General features: G+C 41.0%; 1 protein-coding gene across 6 annotated transcripts in view; it reads left to right on the top strand.

The window, feature by feature from the left end:
- Nucleotides 1-26,278, top strand: part of SLC4A4 (solute carrier family 4 member 4) — a 340,863-nt gene that overhangs the window by 37,891 nt on the left and 276,694 nt on the right. For 4 of the 6 annotated variants that reach the window (XM_027598153.2, XM_027598147.2, XM_035726063.1 and 1 more), the window contains exons 1-2: nt 8,068-8,207; nt 8,563-8,636. In XM_027598153.2, coding sequence (XP_027453954.1) covers nt 8,116-8,207; nt 8,563-8,636 — 166 coding nt within the window. In that variant the 5' untranslated portion in view covers nt 8,068-8,115. Of the gene's footprint in view, nt 1-3,643; nt 3,663-8,067; nt 8,208-8,562; nt 8,637-26,278 lie in introns of those variants that run through there. The other 2 variants (XM_027598150.1, XM_027598149.2) reach the window with 2 other exon arrangements.

Consider the following 26,278-nt stretch of genomic DNA (forward strand, 5'->3'; position numbering starts at 1 on the left):
TTAACGCCCTGTCCAGTTATTCCTCCTTTCATGGGCCCCTTGCCCTGAGCCTCCGCCCCTTTCCTCACCCCGTAGTTCCTGTGTCCACTCTGCCACCAGCTCTCTTCTTGTCCTTTGTTGCTGCGTCTGCTGCAGCCTTTCAGAGCGATGGAGAGAGGAGTTGGGGCCTTTTGGCAATGAGCGGCAGTTTCTCTCTGGCCTCCCCCGTGGACACTCCGTGCGTTTGCTCAGAGAGACCGAATGAAGGCCTTTGGGTCTGTGGGACTGTTAATTTCTCAAATACTCTCTGGGCCCTAGGGACTTTAGGATTTAGATTCAACTAAAATTAATTGCATTTATTTACTCCAGGAACTTATTTAATACCCTAATACTTATTTAACACTTATGAAGTGTTTTTAAGCTCATTTTAAAGGACACTGAAGTGGGACGGAAACTGACTTTCCAAGGTTACATCGTTACCACAGAGCGCGTGTGGGATTTGTGCTGTTTTGCCTGGTCAGCTTTAGTGTGTGACCATCATGTAAAATAATGTTCCTAAGGGAATTTTTTTAAAAAAGCGGATGACATTGTTACTGAAATATTTTGACATTGTTATTGAAATATTTATGGATGCACATGCATATTTGAGAAATAATACAAAGAGATTGCTTGTACACTTGGCCAGTTTTTCCCAATGTTAACATTTTATGAAACTTTAGTACAATATCACCAATCAAGACATTGGCACTGATATGATCCATTGAACTTACTCAGATTTTCTCAGTATTACTTATTTATCCTCATTTTTCTTTTTTTTAGATTTATTTATTTATTTTATCTCTCTCTTTTTTTTAAGATTTTATTTATTTATTTGACAGAGAGAGAGAGAGAGCACAAGTAGGCAGAGTGACAGGCAGAGGGAGAGGGAGAAGCAGGCTCTCCGCCGAGCAGGAGGCTGGACGTGGGGCTTGATCCCAGGACTCCAGGATCATGACCTGAGCTGAAGGCAGCTGCTTAACCGACTGAGCCACCCAGGCGCCCCTACATTTATTTATTTATTTTAGAGGGAGTGAAAGAGAGAGAGTGGGAGGAGGGGCAGAGGGAGAGGGAGAATCTCAAGCAGACTGCCCCCTGAGCCGGGAGCCTGACTCGGGACTTGATCGCAGGACACTGGGATCATGGCCTGAGTCGAAATCAAGAGCTGGGCGCTCAACTGACTGGGCCACCCAGGCGTCCCACTTATCCTCATGTGTGTGTGTGTGTGTTTGTGTGTATTAAGTTTTGTATAATTTTATCACTGGGCAGACTCGTACCCGCTACCACCAGGTAAGGTAAGGAAACGAGCCAATTCCATAGGATCCCTCATGTTGCCTTTTTATAACCACAGACACCCTCCCGTACCCCCAGTTTCTACCCCTGACCATCTTAATCTGTCCTTCATATCTAGAATGTTGTCACTTCAAAAAACACTACATCAGAAACTAATGATGTGTACTATATGTTGGCTAATTGAACATAAATAAAATAAAAAATGTTACATAAATGGAATCATACAATATATAACCTTTTGGGATTAGCTTTTTCCCCTTGGCATGATCCCTTGGAGATTCACTTAACTTGTTTTGTGCGTCGACGGTTCGTTCCTCTTATTACTAAGCGGGACTCCATGGTCTGGATGTGCCATACTTTGTTTAATCATTCACCTGTTGAAAGACGCCTGGGCTCATTCTCTCATTTTAGCTTTTGGCTATGCCAAATGAAGCTGCTGTGAACCTTAGTGGACAGGTTTTTGTGTGAACATAAGTTTTCCTGTCTCTGGGAGAAGTGCCCAAGAGTACAAATGAACTTTGAATGCAGTTCATAAATCCAGAATTATGTCTGGCGTGATCCTGCTCTGGATTACATTTTCACCTTTTATCCAGTCTGCGGTCTGATTGCGTGTGGCGCTGTCACCCATTTCTCCCTGGCCCTGGGCCTGTGTAAATTTCCAGGCTGATTAAGGCACTCCTGAGCTCCGTGGAGGGGTTTTGCTTTGCTTTGTTGCTGGCCGATCTCCGGCAATCGCCTCTTGCCATTAGTCATGCTCGTCAGGTATGCCATGCTGATGTCTCTTTCCCCCAACATGCGTGTCCAGAGCTCCAGCCGTGTCCACCGTGAAGCCAGCCACTGCGTTCTTGTCTCTTACCCCCTGGGGAGTGAAAGGCCCTGGAGAGACCCGCTGAAGTTGGGAAAGGAACCGCGCTGGCTTTTCCTCTGCCCTTGCCTTCCGCTTCCCTGTAGTGAGCACATGTTGCCAAAAGGTGGCAGTGCTCTTTGCAGCCGCCGGGATGGCTCACCCATGTCGCCTATGCTTTGGAGACTTGATATTGTGCTTTAATTGTATGTTGAAAGTGTGGAAAGTGGATTTTCCCCAACAACAAAGGCACCAATAAAATGCTGTGCAGTTTAAAAAATCTGAAAGAAGACATCATGTTTATAAATGATTTGTAATGAAAATGCTCCCCCCCCCACTTCTTAGAAATGACTTGCATAGGGGATAGGATTCAGAGATGTGTGTATGAGTCTATAATTTTAGGTGTCAGTACTGATTGTTGCTTTCTGTGTGGCTCCTGAAAAAGACCTGTGAAAATGCTGACTTTTGCCTTCCCTCTGTTCTAAGACCGGCAAAGTAGGAGGGACAGCCTCTTTCTGAGCTCTGAGACTTGAGATTGAGACCTCTTAGTCCTTAAGTGAGGGCCCTCATGCATGCTGCAGATATGCTTTTCATGGCAGCAATGGCTAAAAACAATGAAACTCCTTACCTCCTGGTATCTGCCTTTCTCCCCTGTATGCGTCACTTTGGTGTATGTGAGGGCATGTGTGTAAGGAAAGCTGCTGTAAAGTGAGAGATTATGGGGTTCATTGCATGTTGTAAACAGATCAAACTAGTGAAGATGAAGTGGGGTGGGTTAAAATAGTTTAGGTTAACTAGTGCACTTGAAGCTGCATGAGCAGAAAGAACCAGCCTTGTCAAACTGGGGTATGGACATGTAAACACTGGAGCTGTTCTGCTCCCCAGGATGCCATCCCTTGGTGTCTTTTTGAAAGTAGTCAGAATGACCATACTTTTGAAAGTATGGTGACTAACATAACATAATAAATAAATGAATAAATAAAATATTCCCAGAAAGGCCCGGTGTGGAGGGTGCGAGTGAGCTGGCTTTGGCATGGGGCCTATGAGCCCCGCAGTGGATTCCTGACGCACGGCCCCGTGTGCCCAAGTTGGAGGATCTGTTTTCTACTCCGCCGGGTCTGAATGTGGCTGCTGCCGCAGCCCAGCAGCTCACGACCTGACCAGGCGACAGAAAGGTAGCTCCACGTTAAGCAGCGGCCTTCTTGCTGGTGCATCCTTTGTCACAAGCCTTGGGTTAAGAGGAGAATTGCTCTGTATAAAGTTAGAGCCCTGAAAGCAGATGCTGTTACTATAGAGACAGCGAAACGCTGCGGCGGGAGGCTGAGCAGGAGGGATGGCAGCAGGGCCGTGGGAGGGCAAGTGAGGCGAATCCAGAGGCTAGCGCCCCCAAGGACCTTCAGCCTTCAGCCGCACAGTGACGGGCAGGCTTGCGTTCTGAAACTTGTGTGCTGGCGGCCCGCCACGTGCTGGCTGGCTGAGTGGCAGCTGCTTGCGCCACGCGGACTCGCTGGTGAGCACGTTGGCAGTTGGCGAGGGCTCTGAGGGTGGGAGCTTAGGAGGGTGGAATGTAGATGGGTGCCCAAGGCCCCGTGGCTGACAGTTTCACACAAATGTTTCTCGGGCCGGGCTTAAGTCACCCTTACAGGCCTGCTCCGTGATTGGGACCGGCTGGTGAAAGCTGGTTGTTTGGCAGCAGATTTGACGTGTATTACAGTGAAATCATTTCAGTGTCCCTGGAATGACGGAGAGTGAGAGAAACCCCGCGGTGGGTGTGGACCTGGGAGGAGGGGGTCTGACTGCTACGGTCAGAGGCCCTGTTGAAGGCGGGCAGCATGGGCCCCGTGTGGATCTGTGTACCGACTGCTATGACCCTTATCCCCGTGATACTGGTGAGAAGCTTCCAAATCTCTTCTGAACTTTGCCTTATGCTGGCGAGTGAGCGACCCAGGGAGCTGCTTAGAAGCATGCTCCTTCCCTCCTTTGTTTTCAGCAGAGGCGGCTTGGGTGAAAGGAACACTTTACTAAGGATTTGGGGGCCTGATGAGGGATTAGATGAGTTAATTTCTTCCTACGGATAGAAGGGAAAACTGGTTGGGTCAGACGGTCATGTCAAAAGATATCTCTGTCTGACTAATAATAGCCAGCAACTGCTGAGAGGCTTTTAGGAGGGGAAGACAAACCCAAATAATCGACGTTTGTTAGTATGAAGATGGAAAAAAAAGTTGTAAAATCCCTGTTGTTGGTGCAGAAGCCCAGATGCACTTGCTCATGAGAATGAGAGGGCTGCTCTGGGGAAAGGCCACCGTGGACATGTAGGTTTTTATATTTTCAGTTGGCGGCATTCTTTCTTTTTCCGCTTCCTACAGGAAAGAGGCTGCTTGCAGATGCTCTGCATTGTCCATCAGAAAGAAGTAGGTTTCTAATTACTTGCTATGTATAGTCTTGGAGGGAATGTGAAATATGTATCAAAGAGCCAAGGAATGCACCCATCAATTCTCACTAACTCAGATGGTGCACGGGACAGCGCTTTAGTTGGCTGGATGGTTCCTCAGCCTAGGAAGAGGGCTCTGGCCATTAACATTTCTTTGGTCTCCTTTCATTGTTACCGATTTTCCTCCTTTACTTGTGCTTCAGTTGTTTGTTGCATGCAATTTTAGGAAGGGCTTAGGTGCAAGGGCTAATAAACATTTTATTTAGGAAATGTATAAAAAATCCATAAAAGATTTTAGGATTGGCTTGATTGTGGTCAGGTGCAGAAATGATGTTCTATAGGAAATTGTGTTGGATTCTATAGATTGATAAGAAAGGGTTTGTGCCGAGGAGCAATGTGGGTGAACCTACTGTTTGCTTTCCAAATGGGAGACGGTACTGTTGATGTGTGTGCAGTCGCCCAGGCCTCCAGGATTTTGTTGTGCTTCAGAGGTCTTTAAAAAAAAAATTCCCCATTAAGCTGTCATCCTTATCTGTGTCTACGAATGCTGTGTTGCTGATGACTTCTTTGCCCTCTGGACGGCCTCTGGGCCGGCTCTCCCAGATGGCTAGGGGAGGTCTTCGAGAAGGCAGACGTGATTACACCAGAGCCCCTGTCTGTCCCGCTCATCACTGTGTCTCCAGTGCCTAGCAGTATGCCTGGCACCTTGTAGGTACTCAGTCCATATTTACTGAGTGAACAAGGGGATGAGGGAAGGAAAGAGAAAAGGACTTGATCGAATGAATGCCCTCTGTGTGTCTAGCACCGTGTTTGATACGTTTCACGTGCCTCGGTCATTGTCACCAATGGCCTCCATATTGCCAAGCTGAATTTTTACCTGTCTCCATCTTTCTCAGCCTCTCCATAGCCGTACTTCCTTGACATCACTTTCTTCTCGTTTTTCTTTTGCCTCTGACTGCTTTTGTTCCTCTGTTCTGCTTATAAATGTTAACATGCTCCAGCACTTGGTCTTAGGTCTGCACCTCAGTTTCTGCCTTTTCTTCCTGGATGAACTCCTCTAGTGATGGCTGCAGATTACCAGCTTTGTATATTGATTCTCCAGCCCTAGGCTCCCAAGCTCCAGACTTGGACCTTTAGTTGTACACCTGACAGCTCTTTTTTCATATATAATAAGAAGCTCAACAACCATAAAGTGGCCAGAGAAGAATTGTTGGCTCCTTCCCTAAAACCTGTTTCTCCCACAGCCTTCCCTGGGTTCCTAAGATAGTCTCCTAGTTTCTTTGGTCTCCTGATTATCCACTTTTCACATAGCAGCCAGAGGGATTCTTTAAAAAGGTAAAACAGCTCAGGTCAGTTTCCATCTTAAAATCTTAACTAGAGTTAGTAATACTGTACTGTGTATTTCAAAGTTGCTAAGAGGGTAGATCTTAAAAGCTCTCAACCCAAGAAAAAAATTTTCTGTGTGGGGACAGATGTTAACTAAGCTTACTGTGGTGATCATTTCGCAATATACACAAAAATTGAATCATGTACATCTGAAACTAATATAATGTTGTATGTCAGTTTTACCTCAATAAAACAAGACAAAACACAAAACAAAACAAAATTCTTCAGTGGCTCCCATAACACTTAAGATTTTGACTACTTACCATGGCCTGCCGGGGCCTGTTTCCTCCAGCACTGTCAGCTACCACTGACCTCTCTGCCCAGCCTCACTGACCTCATTTCCTTTCTGGAACATGCTAAACTTGTTCCAACCTTAGGGCCTTTGCACTTGCTGTTCCCTTTGCTTGGAACACTCTGCCCTCAGATCTTCAAATGCCTGGGTCCTCCCTATCATTTTTGTCTCTATCAAGTGTCACCTCCTCAGAAGCCTCTTCTGAACCATCATATGCCAAGTAACGCCTGCCTCTTTTTATTTTGTGCAAAGCACTTAATGCTATCTAAGAGTACCTTGTTCATCTATTTATTATTAGTTTCTTAGGAATTTTGTCTGTCTTATTAATGAATGTATTCCCCCTCCCTCTGGGGATGCTTGGAACATAGCAGACACTAAATATTTGTTGAATTTGTAAATGTGTTGTATCATTCATCTTCATGGAAACCTGAGGCTCAGAGAGGCTGGTAAATGATTTGATTGCTCAAGTGTTCAAGGCATTTTCTTTTCAACTCTACTCCTGATGGCTGATCTATATCCTATTTGCATTTAGTTTTATATTTTTAGTTTGAGTACAGAGAAGGAAAAAGATACGTATCAGCATGAAATTGCATATAAGAGCCATATCCCTGAAAGAAGATATTCTGCAAGTGTCCAAAGGTAATGAGTTTCTCAATAGCATTGTCCACCAGTAAAGGTTAGGGTAAAAAGAAAGAAGGAAAAAATAAAGCAAGGAAACTTACCTTTATTAAACATGTAGTAGGTGCAAAGCACAGAACTGGGTCTTTTCACGTATGTTACCTAATATGAATCTCAAAACAGTCCTGCACTGTTGATACTGTTACCCCCAATTTCAGTGGTGGAAAAACTGAGGCTCAAAGAGTTAAATACTTTGCTCTAGGTGATACATATATTCAGAGGTGGTGCTAGGTTTTTTAAACCCAGGTCTACCTGATACCCAATTTCTGACTTTTTTATGCTCAGATGGTTGCTTTGCAAGATGGATATGCTCCTAAAATAGAAAAGAGGAAAATGTGAATTCAGTGCATATCCACATAGATTATAACAGATATCTGAAGCACAAGATACAGACAATATGGAACAATATGGAACACAGACTTACAATATTCAGTGCCTGAACATATAATTGGATGAATCGAATACAGAGTGAACATTTGGTTCTCTGGCAGAGCTTATGTACGGTATGACATAGAGCAGCTGTCTCCAGAGAAAGTTCTTTGTTTCTAGACCGGTGCGACACAAGCAGCATTTGAGCAATTCGGGTTTTTTTTCTGCTTTCACTATAAATAGAGTTCATGGAATTCTGCATGTCAAAGTTAATGCAATGAAAAGAAGTCCCAGAATTTGGAACTAAACCTTAACTCATCTTATAAACTAAGAAACATGTTTGGCATCAGGAGGCCATAAAAACGCTGTCATTACTTGGATGGATTCTGAGGTCTTATTTAGCATATGAAATTGCAGAGCAGATCCTATTATGTAAGGAGACAGGAGGACAGCATAATGTGGCTACAAACTGAAGAACTTTGTGCCCTTCAGGGAAGAGTTAACAGGACAGATATACAGATATACATAGAAACGTGGAAAATGAATGAATGGGTGGCATATAGATATGTGACTGTTGCTGAAGCCGGGTTGCTGGATAATCCTCAGATGTCAGATTTCCGTAAGGCCAACATGTGACTCAAAGCTTGCCACTCAACAGAGAGTACTGGGCTGTGCTGTTATTAAGAGGCTGGCTGGAAGCTAGGCTCCCACTGTGCACTAGCCTAACTCCCTGTCGTTTTCTTGTGTGGGTGGGTGTGCGTGCGTGTGTGTGTGTGTGTGTGTGTGTGAGTGAGGGTATACATTTTTATGCAGTGGGTGTTTAAAGAGCTAAGCACTGAAGCTGGATTTCCACAAACGATCATCACGAGCACTCCAGACAAACCAAACTTCCTCTCTTGGTATTTTTTTTTTTTTCTTGCTTTCATCTTTTTCTTTTTCTTTTTTTTTCCTTTTTGCGAATCCCAAAGGGAGAACCCCCAGCATCCAGCCTATAGGATTGAGATGATTTTCTCTCACCTGTCCATGTGGGTGCCCTCTCAAGGTTAGAACTGAAGCTATGTGGGACCGGCATATTCTCAAGCACCAGATGAGAGGAGCTGCGTGAAGGAGTTAACAGACATCAGAGGAAGAGTGGCTCTGCCCTGTTAACATGAACACCAGCGTGCAGGTTAACCTGCCCAGAAGCTGGGCTACTTCAAGTGGCTCGCTCCAGGAGAAGTCTGAGCATTCTTTTTTTCTTTTTTATTACTATAGGATGGAGGATGAAGCTGTCCTGGACAGAGGGGCTTCCTTCCTTAAGCATGTGTGTGATGAAGAAGAAGTAGAAGGTGAGCTTTATGGGTCTGGGGAAGTGTATATTCGTATACCTATGTCTTCGTAGACAGTAGCGCTCATGCATTTCATATAGCTTATATTTTTGAAGTTAAAAACTTAAGCTTTCCTATGGGGTTTTATTAGTCTGCACATTTTTCTTCAACACAGAAAGTAATTTTAAGAACTTCACTGGACCATTAGAATCTGAATCAGTTTGGTCCTGCATGGTTAAAAAAGGGGGGGAGGTGTCTTACCTTTGAAGCAGGTGCCTATGTTAGCCGTGCCTTTCTGTCAAGAAATAAATATTTTGCCAGTTAGTTACCACCTTGCGATGACTAATTCAAAGAAGCTGCTAGATTTATATAAATGTATTTGGCAGCATCTTCTAATATTCTTTCTTACAGCTTGCAGGGTAGAGAAACATGTTACAGAAGGAGAATGATATCATTGTTGCAGGAAAAATGGGTATAAACCACGGTTATAAAGAGGGGTGATCATGGATGAGTTTCCATTAGGAAATGATGGACATGTTTTTACTTAAAAAACCTCCAGGACCTCTTTTGTTAATGTTGCCCAGTGCCTGTTAAAAACCAAGTAAGAGTTAAATTTTAGTTGGTGCTCTTATGCTTCCAGTGTGCCCCTCTCCTCTTGTCTCTTGACTTATCAGTAATATGGGCATAATTCTATTCACTTGATAATGAGAAAACAGGGCTCAATATTTATTAATTAAAGGCATCACAGATATACAAGATATAATTAATACTTACAATGAGATTTAAAAAAAATAATCAGAGTTGTGGACAGTACTCATAAAGTTAAATGAAACTTGCAAGTGAACTGTGTCATATAGTCTTCCTCTTAAAATCACCTGAGAATCAGTTCATATGTGTTTTGGGAACTCTAGTCTGGTTGGTGCCATTTGGTGAACACTTAATGCTTACCAGAAACTTGGACCAGTGTGGGGGAGGGGTTGGAAGAAAGAAGGTGGGTATTGTGTGGTCCGGAGTGATTCTTCAACCAGACTGAACACCAGGTCCTGGGCACGTGATGCCTTCTTGGACCTCCTGGAATAGTTGGCACAGTGTGGCCATGATGATGTTTCTCATGTTTGCTTACTAAGTTTCTTCTGGCCGTTGTAGTCCCTTCACCCCCACTGCCCTCCTTCCCTCATTTATGCTCTTGACTCTTGACTAATAAGAATTTGATGCCTGAGTTTCTTAGGAAAAAGGAAACTACAGTATTTTCTTTCATTTTGTTTTATGGGTTCCTTGCACTTTTACAACATGACTGTGGGAAAATGTCACGTCAGTGCGAGCAAAATAGTAAAACTTGTGTCTTTAAGATTATTGTGCCCCTGATGTTAAGTCTCCATTGTGGTGACTCTCTCACTGTCCCAGTGTCAAAGAGGAGATAAGGATCTTCAAGTTACAGCATATGAATGTAAGAAATACTGTAGAATTGAGTGAATATATACTTTTGGGGCAATTAAAGTAGAAATATCAGTGAGAAAGCTTGGGAATGAGATGTACTCTTTGTGTGTGTGTGTGTGTGTGTGTGCGTGTGTGCGTGTGTGCGTGCACGTGCGCGCGTGTGTGTTTTCCTTGAGAATAATGTTCTAGCTAAGTTCACAGGAGATGTAAATCATTTCTTGAGTTTGTAAGGTCTGTAGGATTGACAGCACTCTACTGCGATAGGGTATTGTACATGGGGTTCTTAAGACTTTGACTAACAAGTTTATTTCCTAAAGTACTTCCCTTGGTTTTCAAGCACAAAATTAAAATAACAATGTAATGAATAGCAGACAAATCTGTAGTCAAGTTTCTTTAAGAAAAAACAAAAAGACAACAAAATACGGTAGAAACATCTGTAAAATTGTTTGGCTTTATGATGATTAAACTTGCCACATGGATATTGTGTATTTTTGTATTCTGATAAGGCTTCTGTTCTAAGATTATCTTTCATGTTGATTGGAAACTGAGCTGATTACACTTCTTTCGAGGCATGTTTAGCCAGTTGCCTGTTCCCGCATTTTAAGACTCTATAGCGTGGTTGCTTTTGGTGTCATTATTTGGTGGAGAATATCCAACAGTGCAGGCTCTTCTACAGTACAAGTCTTTTTTTTTTTTTTTTTTGAAGACAGAAAGCATGAGCAGGGGGAGGGGCAGAGGGAGAGCGAATCTCAAGCAGAGTGCACGCTGAGCATGGAGGTGGATGTGGGGGTCCATCTCAGGACCCTGAGATCGTGACCTGCACCAGCCAGTCATGTAACCACCTGAGCCATTCAGGCGCCCCTACAGTACAGGTCTTGAAACTACAGTTAGGGACTATTTCTGATTTAGTGCCCTCTTAGTTGACCCTCCCATTTTTCTCACCTGGCTTCATCTGGTGGGGGTGGATCACTTAGATTTTATAGTAACTCCAGGTGAAGTATAAAGAAGTTGGAATGGAAGGTTTATGGCTTAAGTCGTGGTCTCAGTGGTTGAGAATGAAAACTGTCAAGACCTCTAATAAGGATTTATAGTTTGAGTGGGAATGTTTTCCACAAGGACGCGTGTCCATCTCATATTTTTAACTGCATAGGGAAGGGTGTATTTAGAGGAAAGCAAAGCGTTATCTTGTTCTGAAGTAGTTGAGTTTCTGGTACATTTATGGCAGAAGTAAATGCACCACTTTTAAGGATCAGAATCCAAAGGGCAAGGAGCTGGAACACCCTTCATTTATATTATCAAATGTTTCCTTTTATCCAAGTAACTTCTCTTGCTTCTAGGATAAACATGGTTGAAGTATAATGCGGCACACTTGGCAAAAGAAAACTTAAAAGTTTTGTTTTTTGAAATAATTTGCACAAATAAGATATACTCCTAATAAGTGATTATGAGTGTGACTAAGGCCCAGTAGTAGCTGTAGTTACTTTGGAATGTTCATGCTTTTAAAATTCTTCTTAGGGTCCCTTAATTTGTGATAATCAGATTCAGCTCCGCCTGAAGGTGAGGGGAGCTAGATGCTCTCACACGATCCCTTCTGCTGTAGTTCTCCGAAGGGGAGAGACTGAGACTTCCAACCACGCCCTCAGTTCACCTGGTTCAACTTTACTCTCAGTGGGTGGCATGATGCTTAATCCATGGTCTAAAAACTCAATAGAAAGCCATCATCTGCAAAGCTTACTAAGAATAGAGTGAGTCAGAAGAGGAGTCATCTTCTGTTTAAGTAATGAATTTATGTGGGATATATTTAAAGACCTAAACCTCATTTTCACATAATTTACTTCATGTGCATTTGTGTTAATGATTTAAAGAGATCCTCTTTAAAAAAAGGCAACCAAGTGCCAATTTTAATCTTTAAAATAAAGAGAAGCTTTTATATCTGTTCTTTCATTGGTTATATTATATCGATGTATATGTGTATGTGTATAGTTTTATAAAGTTAACATTTTAGTCACATAAGGGTTACTGTGGATAAACTCCTTTAAAAAATTTCAAAGTTTCAGATACTCATACTCGTTTCTATACCAGAAGACTCCAGCTCTAGACCAGGCACTTCCACAGGATTGGTCTGTAGATGAGAAATTTGACATTATCAGAATGACCCAGAAATGCTGGCCATGAGGTATTACAAGAAATTTTCATTTCAAACGCACTTGGGGGAAATTGCCAAATTTTATTGGGTGAACCAAGGTTGAGATCGGAAGAAAGAGTCTCATGTAGCTTTTTCCAAACAGGAAATCCTATGGATGTTTTATCCTTAAAAAAGCTAGCTAAGATTTTGGATCTGTATGATATAAACAGATTACTTAATATTCTCATATTTCGCAATAGGGGAAAAGAGCAAACTCCACCTTATCCTTTGAGATAAGGCCTTGGCTCTGCAGCGCTAGGTAACTTCCCAGCAAGCCTTGGCAACTCTGACTTTGTGAGGAGGGGCCTTTTCTGAACATTAGTGTAACCAGCAACTCAGGAAGCATAAAATACAGCAAGACAATATTGGCTGAATGAAACGTATCTCCGTTTCTGAAGTGTGATCAGTACTCTCAAAGCTATTATGATAGATTGTGGTGGTTTTCCTCTTCCATTGAAAACCGAGTCCAGAAGGAAGTGTGCTCCCATCTGTCCAAATGGAAGGATAATTCTACAAATTCCCATGTCTACTGATGGACTTTAAGAGCGAGAATTGTTAAAAATCTGTGGAATTTACGGGAGGATTATTTTTAGGGAAATAAAAGTAAAAAAGTAGAGCAGGGCCTGGAACAGAGTAGATGTTTACTAAATATTTGTTAAAAGGAAGAATGGAATGCACAAATATATGACATAAACTAAGTAAAGTATATGCAGAATTACCTTATGTAATCTTCTAAAGTCTTTGTTTAAAGTTTTAGTCAGAAATTTGGTTCCCGTAGTACTCTGAATTAAATGAAACAACAGAGCCTCTAAAGATTCTGTCCTTGCTATTATTGCTATTTGATTTTGCAGAGATCATTGACATATTTATGTTGTTTATATGTATATCTATATTGATAAGTAAAAGAGCCCCTTGAAACATGTCTGTGTTATTCTCTTTTCTTCTCCTCTCTTGAAGACAGAGACTAAACTAATGGTGACGTTTGTCTTTTTGGAGGTCAGGATCTCAACATTTTACAGACATGAAATCATAATGACTTAACCCTATTTTTCACTAGAGGATATCATGATGATGTATTTATGTGTATTGGAGGAGGTAGTATTCTAAAGAAGAAGTGGGGCCGGGTGGACATTTGTTAATAATTACAACGGTAAAAAGCATAATTGCCAAGAAGGAGTGAATGAAAACCTATCGGATGGGAAGGGAGGGGTCAAGTTGGAGCTGGGGCTATTCTGAGCGCTGGCTATAAGTGTCCGGTTGCATTTTGCTGACCTCTTCTCTGCTGTTCACTCGGATGGCTCAGAAACTGTGTGTTCAGAGGAAACACTCAGGCAAATATCGCTGAAGGAAAAACCTTCTTGAAAGAAACCTGTATCCACTCATTGGAGAGCTTTAAAGAAATGTGGTGGGGTGTGTAAGGGTTGATATTTGAACAGCAACTTGGGTTTCCCAGAACAGGTTGTGTCCATACAGACATTTCTCCGCCCTGCTGCTTTCTCATCATGGCCTCAGCTGAAAGCCCGCCAGAGTCCCTCAGGCAGGCTTCACTTAGCTCAGAAGCTATTTGACACCTGCTGCATCAGTGAAGTTAAATATTGCCTATAGATTTCTTTAATTTCAAGGGACTCTGATGTTATTTCCATGGGTTTTGAAACTGGAATCAGCCATTCCTTCCCAGAGTTTTCCAGTTGTAGAGAATTTGCCAGGTAGTACAGTAAGGGCCAGAGCCCTCTCGAGGACACTCTCTGCCTTAGATGTCCACATTCTTCCACAGCAAACCATAAGAAATTGGACGTGGTAGTTGGGTTGTGTTTTGCAAGCATCCAGAAATTCTGAAATAATATACTTGCAGCAATTTTGTCTGTAGGTCAAGTTTCTTTTTAGAAGCTTTTTATCTGGTCATATTTTTGAAACATATTGTTTGATCCTTATTTTGGGGACATCTTGCGTGATACATATTTTTTATCATCTCATTTTTAAAATTAAAACAGTTGTTAAATTTGTTAAAGCCGAGGGGCTAAGCATCCGTTTGGGAATATAAGTTTTAAAACTTTGGTCTCATCGATTGTGGAATCATTGCGTAAGTGAAGGGAGCAAGTTGCAGTTTGGAAAAAAAAAACAACTGGAAAATGGGAGTAATAGAACGTGCCATTTCCCATAGAACTGTTTTTGATAATTACTGGCAATGATGTTGCTGCTGTACCTGGCATTGGGAATAGGGGTGCTTTATTACTGCACCACTTTCTATACTTTTTCTTGCTGGTTGATACAGTTTCACCAATAATTTTCAAGGATTATCATTCCAAAAATTCTAACTGGCCTAAATGTTTTTTATTTGCTTAGTTCATTTTACCAACATCTGTCCTTTGCCTTCCTAACCACACTTACCTTTTGCTTCTTGTATTGGAGAGGGCAAGCAGAATGGTCAAGTGAAGTTTCCCAAGGCCTGCTGTCTGTTTCTCTTTGGACTCGTTATGGTTCCCTTTACGTTCTGGGTGTGAGATCTGATTTTCATGGTTAGACTACTCTGATACATATGGTCCCTAATTTGTAAAACTGTCTTCTTTTCCAAGAAGAGGCATATTAACTCTGATTGTATACAAGTTACGATACGAGCATGTGCCCATTGTCTAATGAAGCCCGTAAAATTGCTTCTTCTGGAAAACAGATTTAAGTGCATGGTATTTTCCACCAATGAAGAGGATTCAGGGGTCATGATCGATCAATTGATCTCGTGTATATAAACTTACTCTCTATGAAATGTATATATTCCTCCTCCCCACCCAGCCGGAGCTAGAATAATTCTCTTCTTTGTTGGTTATTATATAATTTAGGTGCCAATTAAATGAGATTATGCAATTGTATAGAAATAAACCTGAGCTAAATATTTCACCATTTTTATCATCACAAGATTCAGAATCACTGGGGGAATTGAGAATCGGGTCTGATGAGGGAGTAGAACTAGGGTAACGCTGACTAAAGCTCAGTTGAGGTGCTCTTGTTGCTGTTGAGCTTGCCCGTGGGATTTTATTTTATTTTATTTTTTTACATCTTATTTTCTCGGCTGATAGCATTTAGGGGACTGAGGTGAGAACCTGCTATGACGGGAGCTTCCAGGAGGTTCCAAGCACTGTGCCCCTGAGGCTGCTGATTGCCAGGTGGGATGAGGTGAAGGTAGGGAGGGTGGTGAGTGACATGCGTTGAATCAGCAGTATAGGTGACTTAAATAACTCCCTTCTCTGAATAGCTGCAGAAGCTTTTAAATCTCGTTAATTTTTACCTTTCCAGGGAGTTAGAATTAGAAGGCAGTGCTGTATCCAGTGTGTTCACCTTTCTTTATTCTCCCCTGCCTTTGAGAGGAGAATGGACCCTACTTAAGCCTCTTGAGACATTATTTTACTGACTCTTTTCATGGTAGAATTCTCAGTAACTTTTAGCAGGCCAAAACTTCTGGAAAAAAAGTAGGTTTTGGGTTTTCGTAATATTGGCCAACATATCAGCTTTAGAGGGCCAGAACTGCACATTTGTCGTTTGGTTAAATCACCACCCCACCTCCAGCTGATTATTCAGTTTTCAACAAGTAATTCTATCCCTACTGAAAAAATAGAGAAAATGTCTTGGATGTAGAACGAAAGCTCATAATTGAAGCCGATGGGCTACATGTACTTGGCAAATTAGATCAGTATCTGATTGTTCAGGTACTTTTATTCAGTCTGTGCTGTGGGTTAGAGAGCATAGCAGAGAACCAGGAATCTTAGAACCTATTTCTATTTCTGGCTCTGCCCTGCCTTTGTGGGTGACATGAGGCCACTCATGCTTATGTGGTTACATTTCCTTTATGCAAAGTGCAGTTAGTAATCTATCTTATCTAGCTACCAGAGATGCTCTGAGGATTCTTGGGTGATACCTGAAAAATACTTTGATATTGGCAGTAAGCCATTGACAAATTACTTAATTTCTCTATATTACTTTGTTCTACAAAGAAATAGCATTTGTGCCTCCCTAACTCCTAGTTTTGCTAGGAGTGTAAGTAAACTAATTTGAAATCCCCAGGATGAACCCTATAAATTTAAGGTACTATCTCCCTTGGACATATTCCCTGCCTTTAATTTATTACCAGTGGATTCCACTGTCTTGCCAGTGGTTGCTGTGATTGCAGGATGCTTTCAGACTAAAGCTAATACTGATACCTGGTAATCAACAAATTAGTTGATTAGTGTCTCTGTTAACTCTTCTTACTAACTTTAACTGATGCATGGTGCTTTTTTTTTTTTTTTTTTTTTTTGCTTTAAGCTTCTCAAAATGTAAAGAACAGTTGTAGATATGAACTCTAATATGTTGTTTTCCAGGCCCTTATGTATCCTTGAACATGATAACATATTCTAATGAAGGCCACAATTAATGTTCAGTAAATAAGCCAGTCATTATCTAAGGACAAGGTTGGTTGATACGATAATTTAGAGAGTGTATCATGTATGTGGGAAACAGAGGGATATATTTCCCATAGAGTGACATTAAGTTGAACCCTAAAGGATGAAAGGATAATGGGAGCATCATGGGCAGGCATGTGTGAAGACCCAAAGTATTTGAGAAGTGGAAATGAGGATGATATGGCTGGACCACGTGAACAAGGCGGAAGTGGCCTGAGGTGGATAGGACCCAGTTAATTCATGGCCTTTTATGCTATGCTAAAGATTTAGGATTGTATTGAGTGTGCACTGGGGGGCCATTGCAGAAGGGTTTTAAGCAGGAAAGTGACCAGACAAAATTTGCGTTTTAAAGAAGATCCCTTTGGCTGATACATGGAGAAAGCATTCCAGGAGGACAAAGATAAGAGTGGGGAGACTGTTGCTAGGATTCGACTGAGAGATGATTTTGGGTTGGAGTAGGGACAAAAGAGGTGGAGACAAATGGGTTTAATTGCCAGAAACTGCTGATGGACAGAAGGAGACATGGAAGTGATTGCTTCTGGGTTTCCGCTCTGGGCAATTTAGGAGATTCCTGTGCCATTTTGTGGAGGCTTGAGGTCTCTTCCCTCTGGAGCCAGAAGGGAACTTGGAAAGAGAGATGGATGAGAACTGGAAGAAGCACCTGGAAGAACAGAAGGTGGGAAGAACTAAGAGGAGGAGAATGAAAGGTGTTGGAAGAGCTTATGAAAAGGCCAGAGGAAGAAGAAAACAGCCTGGCTGGCTTCACCCGTTCGTAAGCTCTTCCTTTTTGGGATGAGCACTGCCCTGAGAAAGTCTGGGCCCTTGTCCTTGTTATACTAGTTCCTGCCAGTGTTGCCACAAGCAAATCACTTTAACCTCTCCAGGCTCCTCCATTCGTCTGTAAGGTGAGAACGTTGAGCTGTATTTTCTCTAAGATCCTTTTTAGCTCTAAAAATTCTATAACCATTCTAAATATCTTAATTGGTTAAGTGTAATGGAGCACATAGAGGGAAAAGCTAAAAGTTCGTTTACTGTTTCTCCAAGTGATCAGTGGTGATCAGTGGAGGACAGATGTCGTAGCCAGAACATCTTCATATTTGGGGCAGTTTATGGAGCTAAGGGTTGGTTGTGGATTTGAACTTGTCATTCTAGGGGTGCCTGGGTGATGCAGTCAGTTGAGCGTCCGACTCTTGGTTTGGGCTCAGGTCATGATGTCAGGGTCATGAGATCAAGCCGCCCACCCCCCAGTCGGGCTCTGCACTCAGCAGGGAGTCTGCTGGAGATGCTTTCCCTCTGCCCTTTCCCCAACATGCGCTCGCGTGCGCTCTTTCTCTCTCTCAAATAAATAAATAAATCTTTAAACTTGTCATTCTATGATTGTAAGAGAGAAACATTTTCAGAGAACTCCTGAGGCCTTTTTTCCTTCTAGGTAATTACTAACTTGAAAAAGGACTAATTTTTTTTTTTTTTTTTTTTTTTTTTTTGCTGTGTTTTGCGTTTTGCTGTGTTTTGCAGACAGTGAAAGATGGGAGGGATGGTGGTGGTGGGCTGCCACTGTGGTAGTGGGAAAGCGATAAAAGAAACCTTACATATCCAGGAGCACCAAGAATCCCTGTCTTTACATTATTAACTGGCTGTTTGGCTTCGGTTGACTTGCTGGTAAATGAAGAGGTTGAACCATGTAATGTTGAAGGTCATTTCGGCTCTGAAAGTATGACTATGTGCTGCTGTGTCAGTGAACGTTGTCCTCTTTTCTGGGCATGTGGAAAACCATAGCCATGGAAATTCTGGGATTGGACTTACTTAGACTAATGCAAGTCTCTCAGAGCACTTTCCCTAGTTCTTGGTCGTTGTTTTAGTCCTGTGGCATTATCCATATCTCATTTACCCACGTGTAGGTATGTGAGAGCAGGGAATTATCTGAACGAATATTAAATATTTGATACCTGATTAGCCGTGAATGTATAACTATATGGTGGATTATCTGTCTATAGCAACTAAAGACTATTCTTCCTATTGCCCAGCCAGGGCGTAGGCCGGTGCTAAAAGGGAAGCCATAATAGTTGGAGAGGGACAATGTGGGTAGGATGAGAGTGTGAATGTGTGCATTTATGTGTCTCTCTCAGCTGCCTCTCTGGCTGCAATCGCAAATCCAGTTATCAGTGACCATTGGATTAGCCATTGTTTTCTCTTTTCCAAACCTGCTTCCCATTCAGTTGTGCAAATGGTGACCACAAGAGAAATAACTGAAACTGTCAGTTCTCAGTGTTTGGATCACAGGTGGATTTTGTTTGACAGCATGTGTAGTGCACATTAAAATTCATCAGGTCTTTTTGGGTTCTGGGGGTGTCAGGATGAGTGGGGGGGGTCGTCTCTTCCTGTTGGGTGGTTCCTCCTCACTCTTAGCACTGCCCTGCCTGGTGCTGGCCTTCCCGGGTCTTTTCGTTGCAATCTACTCTGCTCAGTTAAGGCAAAGGACAAGAGCTCCTGGGGGTTGGCACTTACTGCGTGAAGGCTCTGGGTAAAACTCTACCCAGAGCAGGGTGGAGATTGCCAGGCATGTGTTTCTGGGCAGGATGAGGGAAGATTGAGGTGATGGAAGGTGTTGCCTCTGTTGAACGTTTAAACCCTGTATAATGACTAAAGCAGCCCACTGAGGGGCAAGTTAGACTTGGTCTAAAGTTGGTTCTTCTGTCCTCACGAGTGCCTTTGCTAGAGAGCGGGAGGGGTTCACAGTTGTTATCCGGGCTCAAGGGTGGTGGGAATAAGGAGCTCTGTATTTTCCCCCTGGAAAGGGAAGGGAGAAGGAGGATCAACACTTGTGTGGCACCTTTGTGTACCATACATGGTGGGAGATACTTTATTGACATGGCTTGATTTGGACTGTCCATAAAAATGATCTCTCTCTCTCTCTCTCTCTGCATCTCCCTATGTATGGAGACTATGCAGATATCTCTCTATATCTGTATATACCTATATCTAGTAGATAGAAATATAGAGATATAGATGTACATATAGATTATATTTTATGTCTACAGATGAATAGAAAAGAGATTTTGCTAGAGCAAAGTTAAAATTGCTTTGGAGAGTCAACTTTTTAGAGATTGTGAAGCACTTCAGGAACTGCCCTTTATGAAAAATAAGATGACTTTTAGTCCTGTTCATTCATTAAGGTAGGTTTCAGGACTACCTTTAAATGGTTATTTTAGCCTAGATGTTTTCAAATAATTGATGACCACTGAACATATTAAAGTTATATTTCTTTACAAATATTCACTAATTCAAACTATATTTTATCGTGCTGGTCAGTTTTTTGCCTCTTATTAGCTATCAGTAATGGTAACTATAATGGAATCTTAACCTCAGTGTGTGGTCTTCGAGTCCTCCTCTGTACCTAAAGACTATAATTAGAACTTTGCTAGAAATGAGCACTTAAAAGACAGGTGGACAAGTTTACTGAACTAAAGGACAGGAGGCTAGCTGAATAACCATAAACTTGACTCCCGTTCAAGACGTTTTTCCTGTAGCTGTTTGTTTCTGCCTAGAGATTGTTACCATGATCATCATCATAAAATATTAAATATTAAAAGCACTGTACTGGGTAAACAACAGATAACAAGCTGAGATTTCTTATCAGTCTTGCTTGAGGAACCTCAGGTTGCCTTAAGGTTTTCTTTGAGGCTTTTAGTGGACAAAATTCCCATGCAGTTCAGTGGGAAGAAAAGTATTTTCCTGTTTTTCATCACTTCGACTGTTTATTTGCTTGCATGCCTAATCTTAAATGTAATTGGTAGCATTAATATTAAAAGAGATTACTCGTCAACATTCAAAATTATTTATAAATAAATTACATAAGTAATATATAACTTTTTATTAATAAGCATATGCATTATTTTTTCTTCTATGTGAAAAGTGACCCCTATCCAAAATACAAAAAAAAGAGAAATCAGGCCTTGCTTTTGTAGTGGTATATGTTTGAAATGTGGACCCTCCTGCAAACATTTCTTCAAGGTCTGACTTTCTCCGTGTTAACTGAAAAATTATACCATGCCCTTTGAAGGGGGTTTTCTTTTCATGAGCTGATATTTATGCCCCAGTAAATTATAGCAGTGTTACTTGGATTATATCTTATTAGAGCTGCTTATGGACACTCTTATGTGTTGGTGGATAATAAGCTAACAAATTATTTGAATTTCATTTATTAAAGTATTTCAGATTATATGTACTGATCTATTTCTTCTTTTTTTAGAGAACGTATAACAACTTTATTCTTCCAAGATTTTATTTAAATTCAAGTTAGTTAACATACAGTGTAGTATTGGTTTTAGGAGTAGAATTTAGTGATTCATCACTTACATATAACACCCAGTGCTCATCCTGACAAGTGCCTTCCTTAATGCCCAACGTTTATTTAGCCCGTCCCCTGCCTCCTTCCCTGCTCCGCAGAGTGTCAAACCCACAGCCTCTGTGGCATCTGGACTTGATACTATGAGTCTGTTTTTGTACTTCTAAAAAATCTTTGACATTTGTTTTGGTTTAAGAAGTAAAGTCTGTAGCATCTTTTTGTAATCTGTCACTCATCCAGCTGCTCTGCCTCCTCTTCTCCATTTTTTCATAATTAAAATAGAAATAATAAATACTTCTTAATTTTGCTTCCCTCCCTTACATCCCTCTTGGCAATAGACACAACATGTTTTAGGAATCTTGGCATAAAATCAGCTTACTTTAGCTAAGGCAGGGAAGGCAGTATTTGACTTGTATTTTGGGAATATTGCTGATTAGTTCTAGAAGGGTTATATAAAGTGCCAAGCATTTGTGGAGTCTTTGAACTGGAGAAAACAGAAATTCAGGTGATTATAGGAGGAGAAACCATGTGGATAAAAATCAGATTGGGAACATCCCTCAGTGTTTAATTAGAGATGTGTGTAAGAGGATGGGGGTGGCGAAGACTTTACCTGTCCTCTGGTGATCCTTTCGATCCATCTAAATCTATAGGTCTAAATCTTTGCCTGGAAATCTACCCTCCCCCACAGCCACACTCAGCCATCCCCCTCCTCTTCCCTCAGTACTGACATCTCAGCTTTTAAAAAATATTTATATACTGCCTTATTCCAAAAACGGCTTAGTGTGAAGGGAAAGTAATAGTTGAAAAGCTGGAGGAGTGAGGTTAGTGTATAAATGAATGTCACAAAACTCTGCCTACCCGCTGCTGGTTGGCCCGAGATTTGTCTCTCTATTTCTAGCAGCCAACACAAAGAAGGAAGTATAATCAGTTATAAGACTGAGAGTATAAATACTGTATACTTTATAGTATAAGTAACCACCCCCCCAACACACACACAAGAAGAAGACTAACAAACCACCGCTAAAGCAGTGATGAAGCACTCACTGTTCTTGATATTGACACCTGAGACCTATTTCTCCTCTGGGATTTAATGAGTTAGCCGGTGACGGTATCCATGAGTTCCCTGAACCTTGGTTTCTTTCCTGTACAATTAGGATAATAGTATCGAATTCGTACAGTTGTGATGATTGCATGGGGTAATAGATATAAGAGACTTAGCCAGAACCTGGCACATTTGTAAGTATCCAACAAATTGTTGCTATCATCTGTATGTACAGTAAACATAGTAATATGTTTCCTAAAGGAGCTAATAGATCGATCTTGCATATAGAGGCATATGGTGTTTTAACTACCCAGTCCTTTATAGAATTTTGTGTTTGGCTGGTATAAAACCCTCTTTTGGTTTGATGGGTTTAATTCTACAAAATTCTAAATCATCCTTGGTGGTGTCTGTGAAAGCCTCTTTAACTCGAATAACTACAGAGATACTAAGTGTAAGAGTTCTCTGTTGGTCTGAAAACATGATCCCAGCTATCAATGACATGAATTTAGAAATATCTCAGGAATTGGAAGAATTGGACATGATAGCATTGCAGTACTTCTGCTTTCAGCTGAGGTGGAGCAGGTGAGGATGGGAAGATGTAAGCATCACCTAGTAATACTTTCTGACATTCAGAGATAACTAGGAAAGCCATGTGTTCTTCCCAGTAGTACTGGCTGTGGGATGGAGTATGAGATATTCCCAAGACATTTAGAGTTTGTTGGGAACTTATACCATCTGTCAGAGAAAGGCATGCAGGGTATTTATCTGAGCACCTGATACTGAGGCCACTGCCAAATCAAGGACTGAATGCCCTTTGACTCACACCTAAATGAACACCATCAAATGTAGATTCCAGTGGTTTTACTTTCTACAATTTTCGTAGCAAAAATGGAAGCTTTATTTTAATAATATTTAATGCAATCACCTTAAATTTTTTCTCTACTTGAGTGTAGTTGAAAAAATCACCTTTTCTTATGAATTATAGCTATTTAAAAAAAATTATTGTTTCTCCTTAGGAAGTTTTTGGTGAAATTTTGGAAGCAGTTTTTGGTGACATTTCTAGCAGAGAGGTTTTATTTGATTTTATATATATATATATATATATATATAATATTTATATATCATATACATATATATTTTTAGTCTAAAATTCTTTTACAAGTTAAGCAGGTAACTGTCCCTGATTCTTTTAGCATCTACGGTTTTGTAGACTCTTGCTGGATTGGAAAACTTGTCTGTCAAGTTTCTCATTTTTTATTTTATATGTATAATAATACTCCACCCTCAACCTTTATAGATTACCTAAGTGCTTGCTGTCATTTTTATGAGTTGCAATTTTAAAAATAGCCATCAATCTTCATGACATATCTGTGAGACAGGTTAAGATATTTTATTGAAAATAAATATTGAAATCCACCTAGGAGAGTCTTATCAACAATAGTATATTTTCATCAGTAATTCTGCTTCCCGAAGACAGGTATTCCGTGGGAGCAGCAAGAAAGAATCTTCCATTTGAGCTCATTTTACTTTTGGTATTTTTGTTACTTGGCATGTACAGCTTATGAAATATTTGGTCATCACCTGGAGAAAGCACGCCTTCTCCTCACTCTCCAGAGTGAGGGTGTCTTGCTCTCCTCCCGTGGGCGAAGAAGCTGAAGTGGACAGTGACCGAGAGGTAATTGATGCAACACAAGCACTGTCCCTGAGTTCCTTAAGGTTTATTTAACCGCAGGACCATGCTCTTTCTCTTCTCCCTGAACCCAAGATAGAAAAGGAAAATTTAGTTACCGGAAATGTGTAAGAAGAAAAGGAGGATGCTTTTGAGTTTTGCCCAGTGTCATGATTTCCTTTGGCAGCTCTTGGAAAGCAGTATCTTCTTTACTCGGGGAATAGTCTATTCTACTGTGCTGTAAGGATGCCCACATAAGAGGTCACAGCTATGTGGTTACCAGAGAATTGTAGCTTACCAGAGGCCATTACTGAGAGTATTAGGAGTGGTTGTATGGGATGGGGGTGGGCGCGGAAGGTACACTGCTGCCCATGTGCAGGAGGGATCTTCCTGGATTGGTGGAAAAATTCTAAAGTTGATTAGGGTGATGGTTGCAGAACTCTGTAAATATACTAAAAATCTTTGACTTGTACCCTTAAAATGAGTGAATTTTATGCATGTAAATTATACTTCAATAAAGCTGATAAAAAAATGTCTGAAATTTGGGGTGTCTTGCCAGGAACTGCAGTTCTGCTTAGTATCTGGGCTCCAGAGAGCATCATCATTATCTGAAAGCTTCCCCACCTATGTGAAAGTGTGTGAAAGTGCGTGAAGGGTATGTGTTGGGGGGAGCACCTGAGGCAGGAGCTAGAGGAGATGGGGGTAAGCTGAATCTTCTTTATAAAGTGGCGGGGGAGTGGGTGGGGACTCGTGGGAAAGCATGTGACCATGGTGTGAATAAAGTGGCACCATTTTTGTGGTGGTGTAACTCCAGTTAGGTCCCAGAAGGTCAGGTATGTTCCTCTCCGTGGGCTTTGAAAGCTCACTCTCTGAATCACCCTCTTTGGTTAGGTTGACAACAACAACAGTTTATAGTCAGAAATCTTACCTTAAAATCCTATCAGCCCATATGAACTATCTTTTAAGTGACTTATCAAAGACACTGTGGGTAAATAAAAAAATCTTTCTGTGTAATATCAGTATGACTAATGTAGCTTCACTGACTTTTTTTTTTTGCTTAGTTGCCATTATTTAATAAGATGTAGAAAATATTTAATATGACAGGTTTTAAAATTTTCTAACCTCTTAATTCTTTTCATGATGTTTTCCTGATTCCTGAACGAAAGCAACCAAGCTCTCAGTGTTTGATTTACTCTAGAAATTGGTTGGCTTTGCTTACATATATTGTGTGACTCGAGATAAAGCTGCAGGACTCCCTCAGTAACTGGAGTACAGGAAACAATTGACACTGTTTCTTAATTCACATTGTTTCTGAGACATTTCCTACTTCCTAGGAGAATATAGCTTTCCCATGAGAACAGTTTGCTCCCAAATGGTTAGACACGATAAATTTCTCATTGGCACTCATTCTGTGAGGAGAATTTCACTGTGCTTTGTAATAGTTGAGTTGGTGTGTGTGTGTGTGTCTGTCTGTGTGTGTTGGGGGGAGTTTCATACTTTATATAGATGCCTCCAACTTCATTCCAAATACCAGATTTTTTTTTTTTTTGGAATGCTAACCCATTCACTTAGGGATCTGCATTCCTTAGTTGGAAGCTCTCTCCTAAAGGAGCATATAGTTGTTTTAATCCTTCCAATTTAAGGGAACACCCCTGTGAATGAGAGTGTTTTTAGATATGCCTGATGAGTTACTGTGGAAAGTAACTCACAGCAGTTTATATTAGACATACTGCATGTATATGTATTGCATGTTAGGTGTGTGGTATTATCCATGGCATTGTAAAGTGGTCATCAAGGAATAATTCTAGAATAGGATAGGAAGTGGGAAAGATGAGATTAATCTCATCTAATTCGCAGCTCAAAAAAAAAGTTTTCACATTACTTCCGAGATGGTGGTTCCCACATTCTTTTTTTTCCCAAATAATTAATTTTTTGAGTATAATTGCCACACAATATTACATTAATTTCAGGTGTACAACATAGCGATTCACCTTCTCTATACAATATGTGTGCTCACCACAAGTATAGCGGCCATCTGTCACCAAACCACACTGTTATAATATCTGACTATATTCCCTGTGTTATGCCTTTTATTCCCATGATTTATGTTTTTTTTTACCTTTTTAAAAAAATTTAAATTCAATTAATTAACTTATAATGTATTATTTGTTTCAGGGGTACAAGTCTGTGACTCATCAATCTTATATAATACCATCATCAGTGCTCATTACAACACATACCCCTCCCCAGTGTCCATCACCCAGCCACCCCATCCCCCCACCCCCCTCCCCTCCAGCAACCCTCAGTTTGTTTCCTGTGATTAAGAGTCTCCTATAGTTTCAGAAGTTATGCTGTATATAAGGTGAAAGTAAAAGTTTCCCAATTAAAAAAAAAAGATGTGGAACTTTGAGTTCCTTTCTTTTTTTTTCTGTCTTATCAGATTTTGTAAAAATAATATCACTTGTCAGTTTTGCAGCTTCTTCCATCTAGAGAACTAAAAGCATTTCACAATCTTTTTTCCTCATGCCCTTCTCTTCAAGGCAATTTTTGCTGGG

The sequence above is a fragment of the Zalophus californianus genome, chromosome 2 (assembly GCF_009762305.2).
Source record: "Zalophus californianus isolate mZalCal1 chromosome 2, mZalCal1.pri.v2, whole genome shotgun sequence".
In the NCBI taxonomy this organism is placed as follows: Eukaryota; Metazoa; Chordata; class Mammalia; order Carnivora; family Otariidae; genus Zalophus; species Zalophus californianus.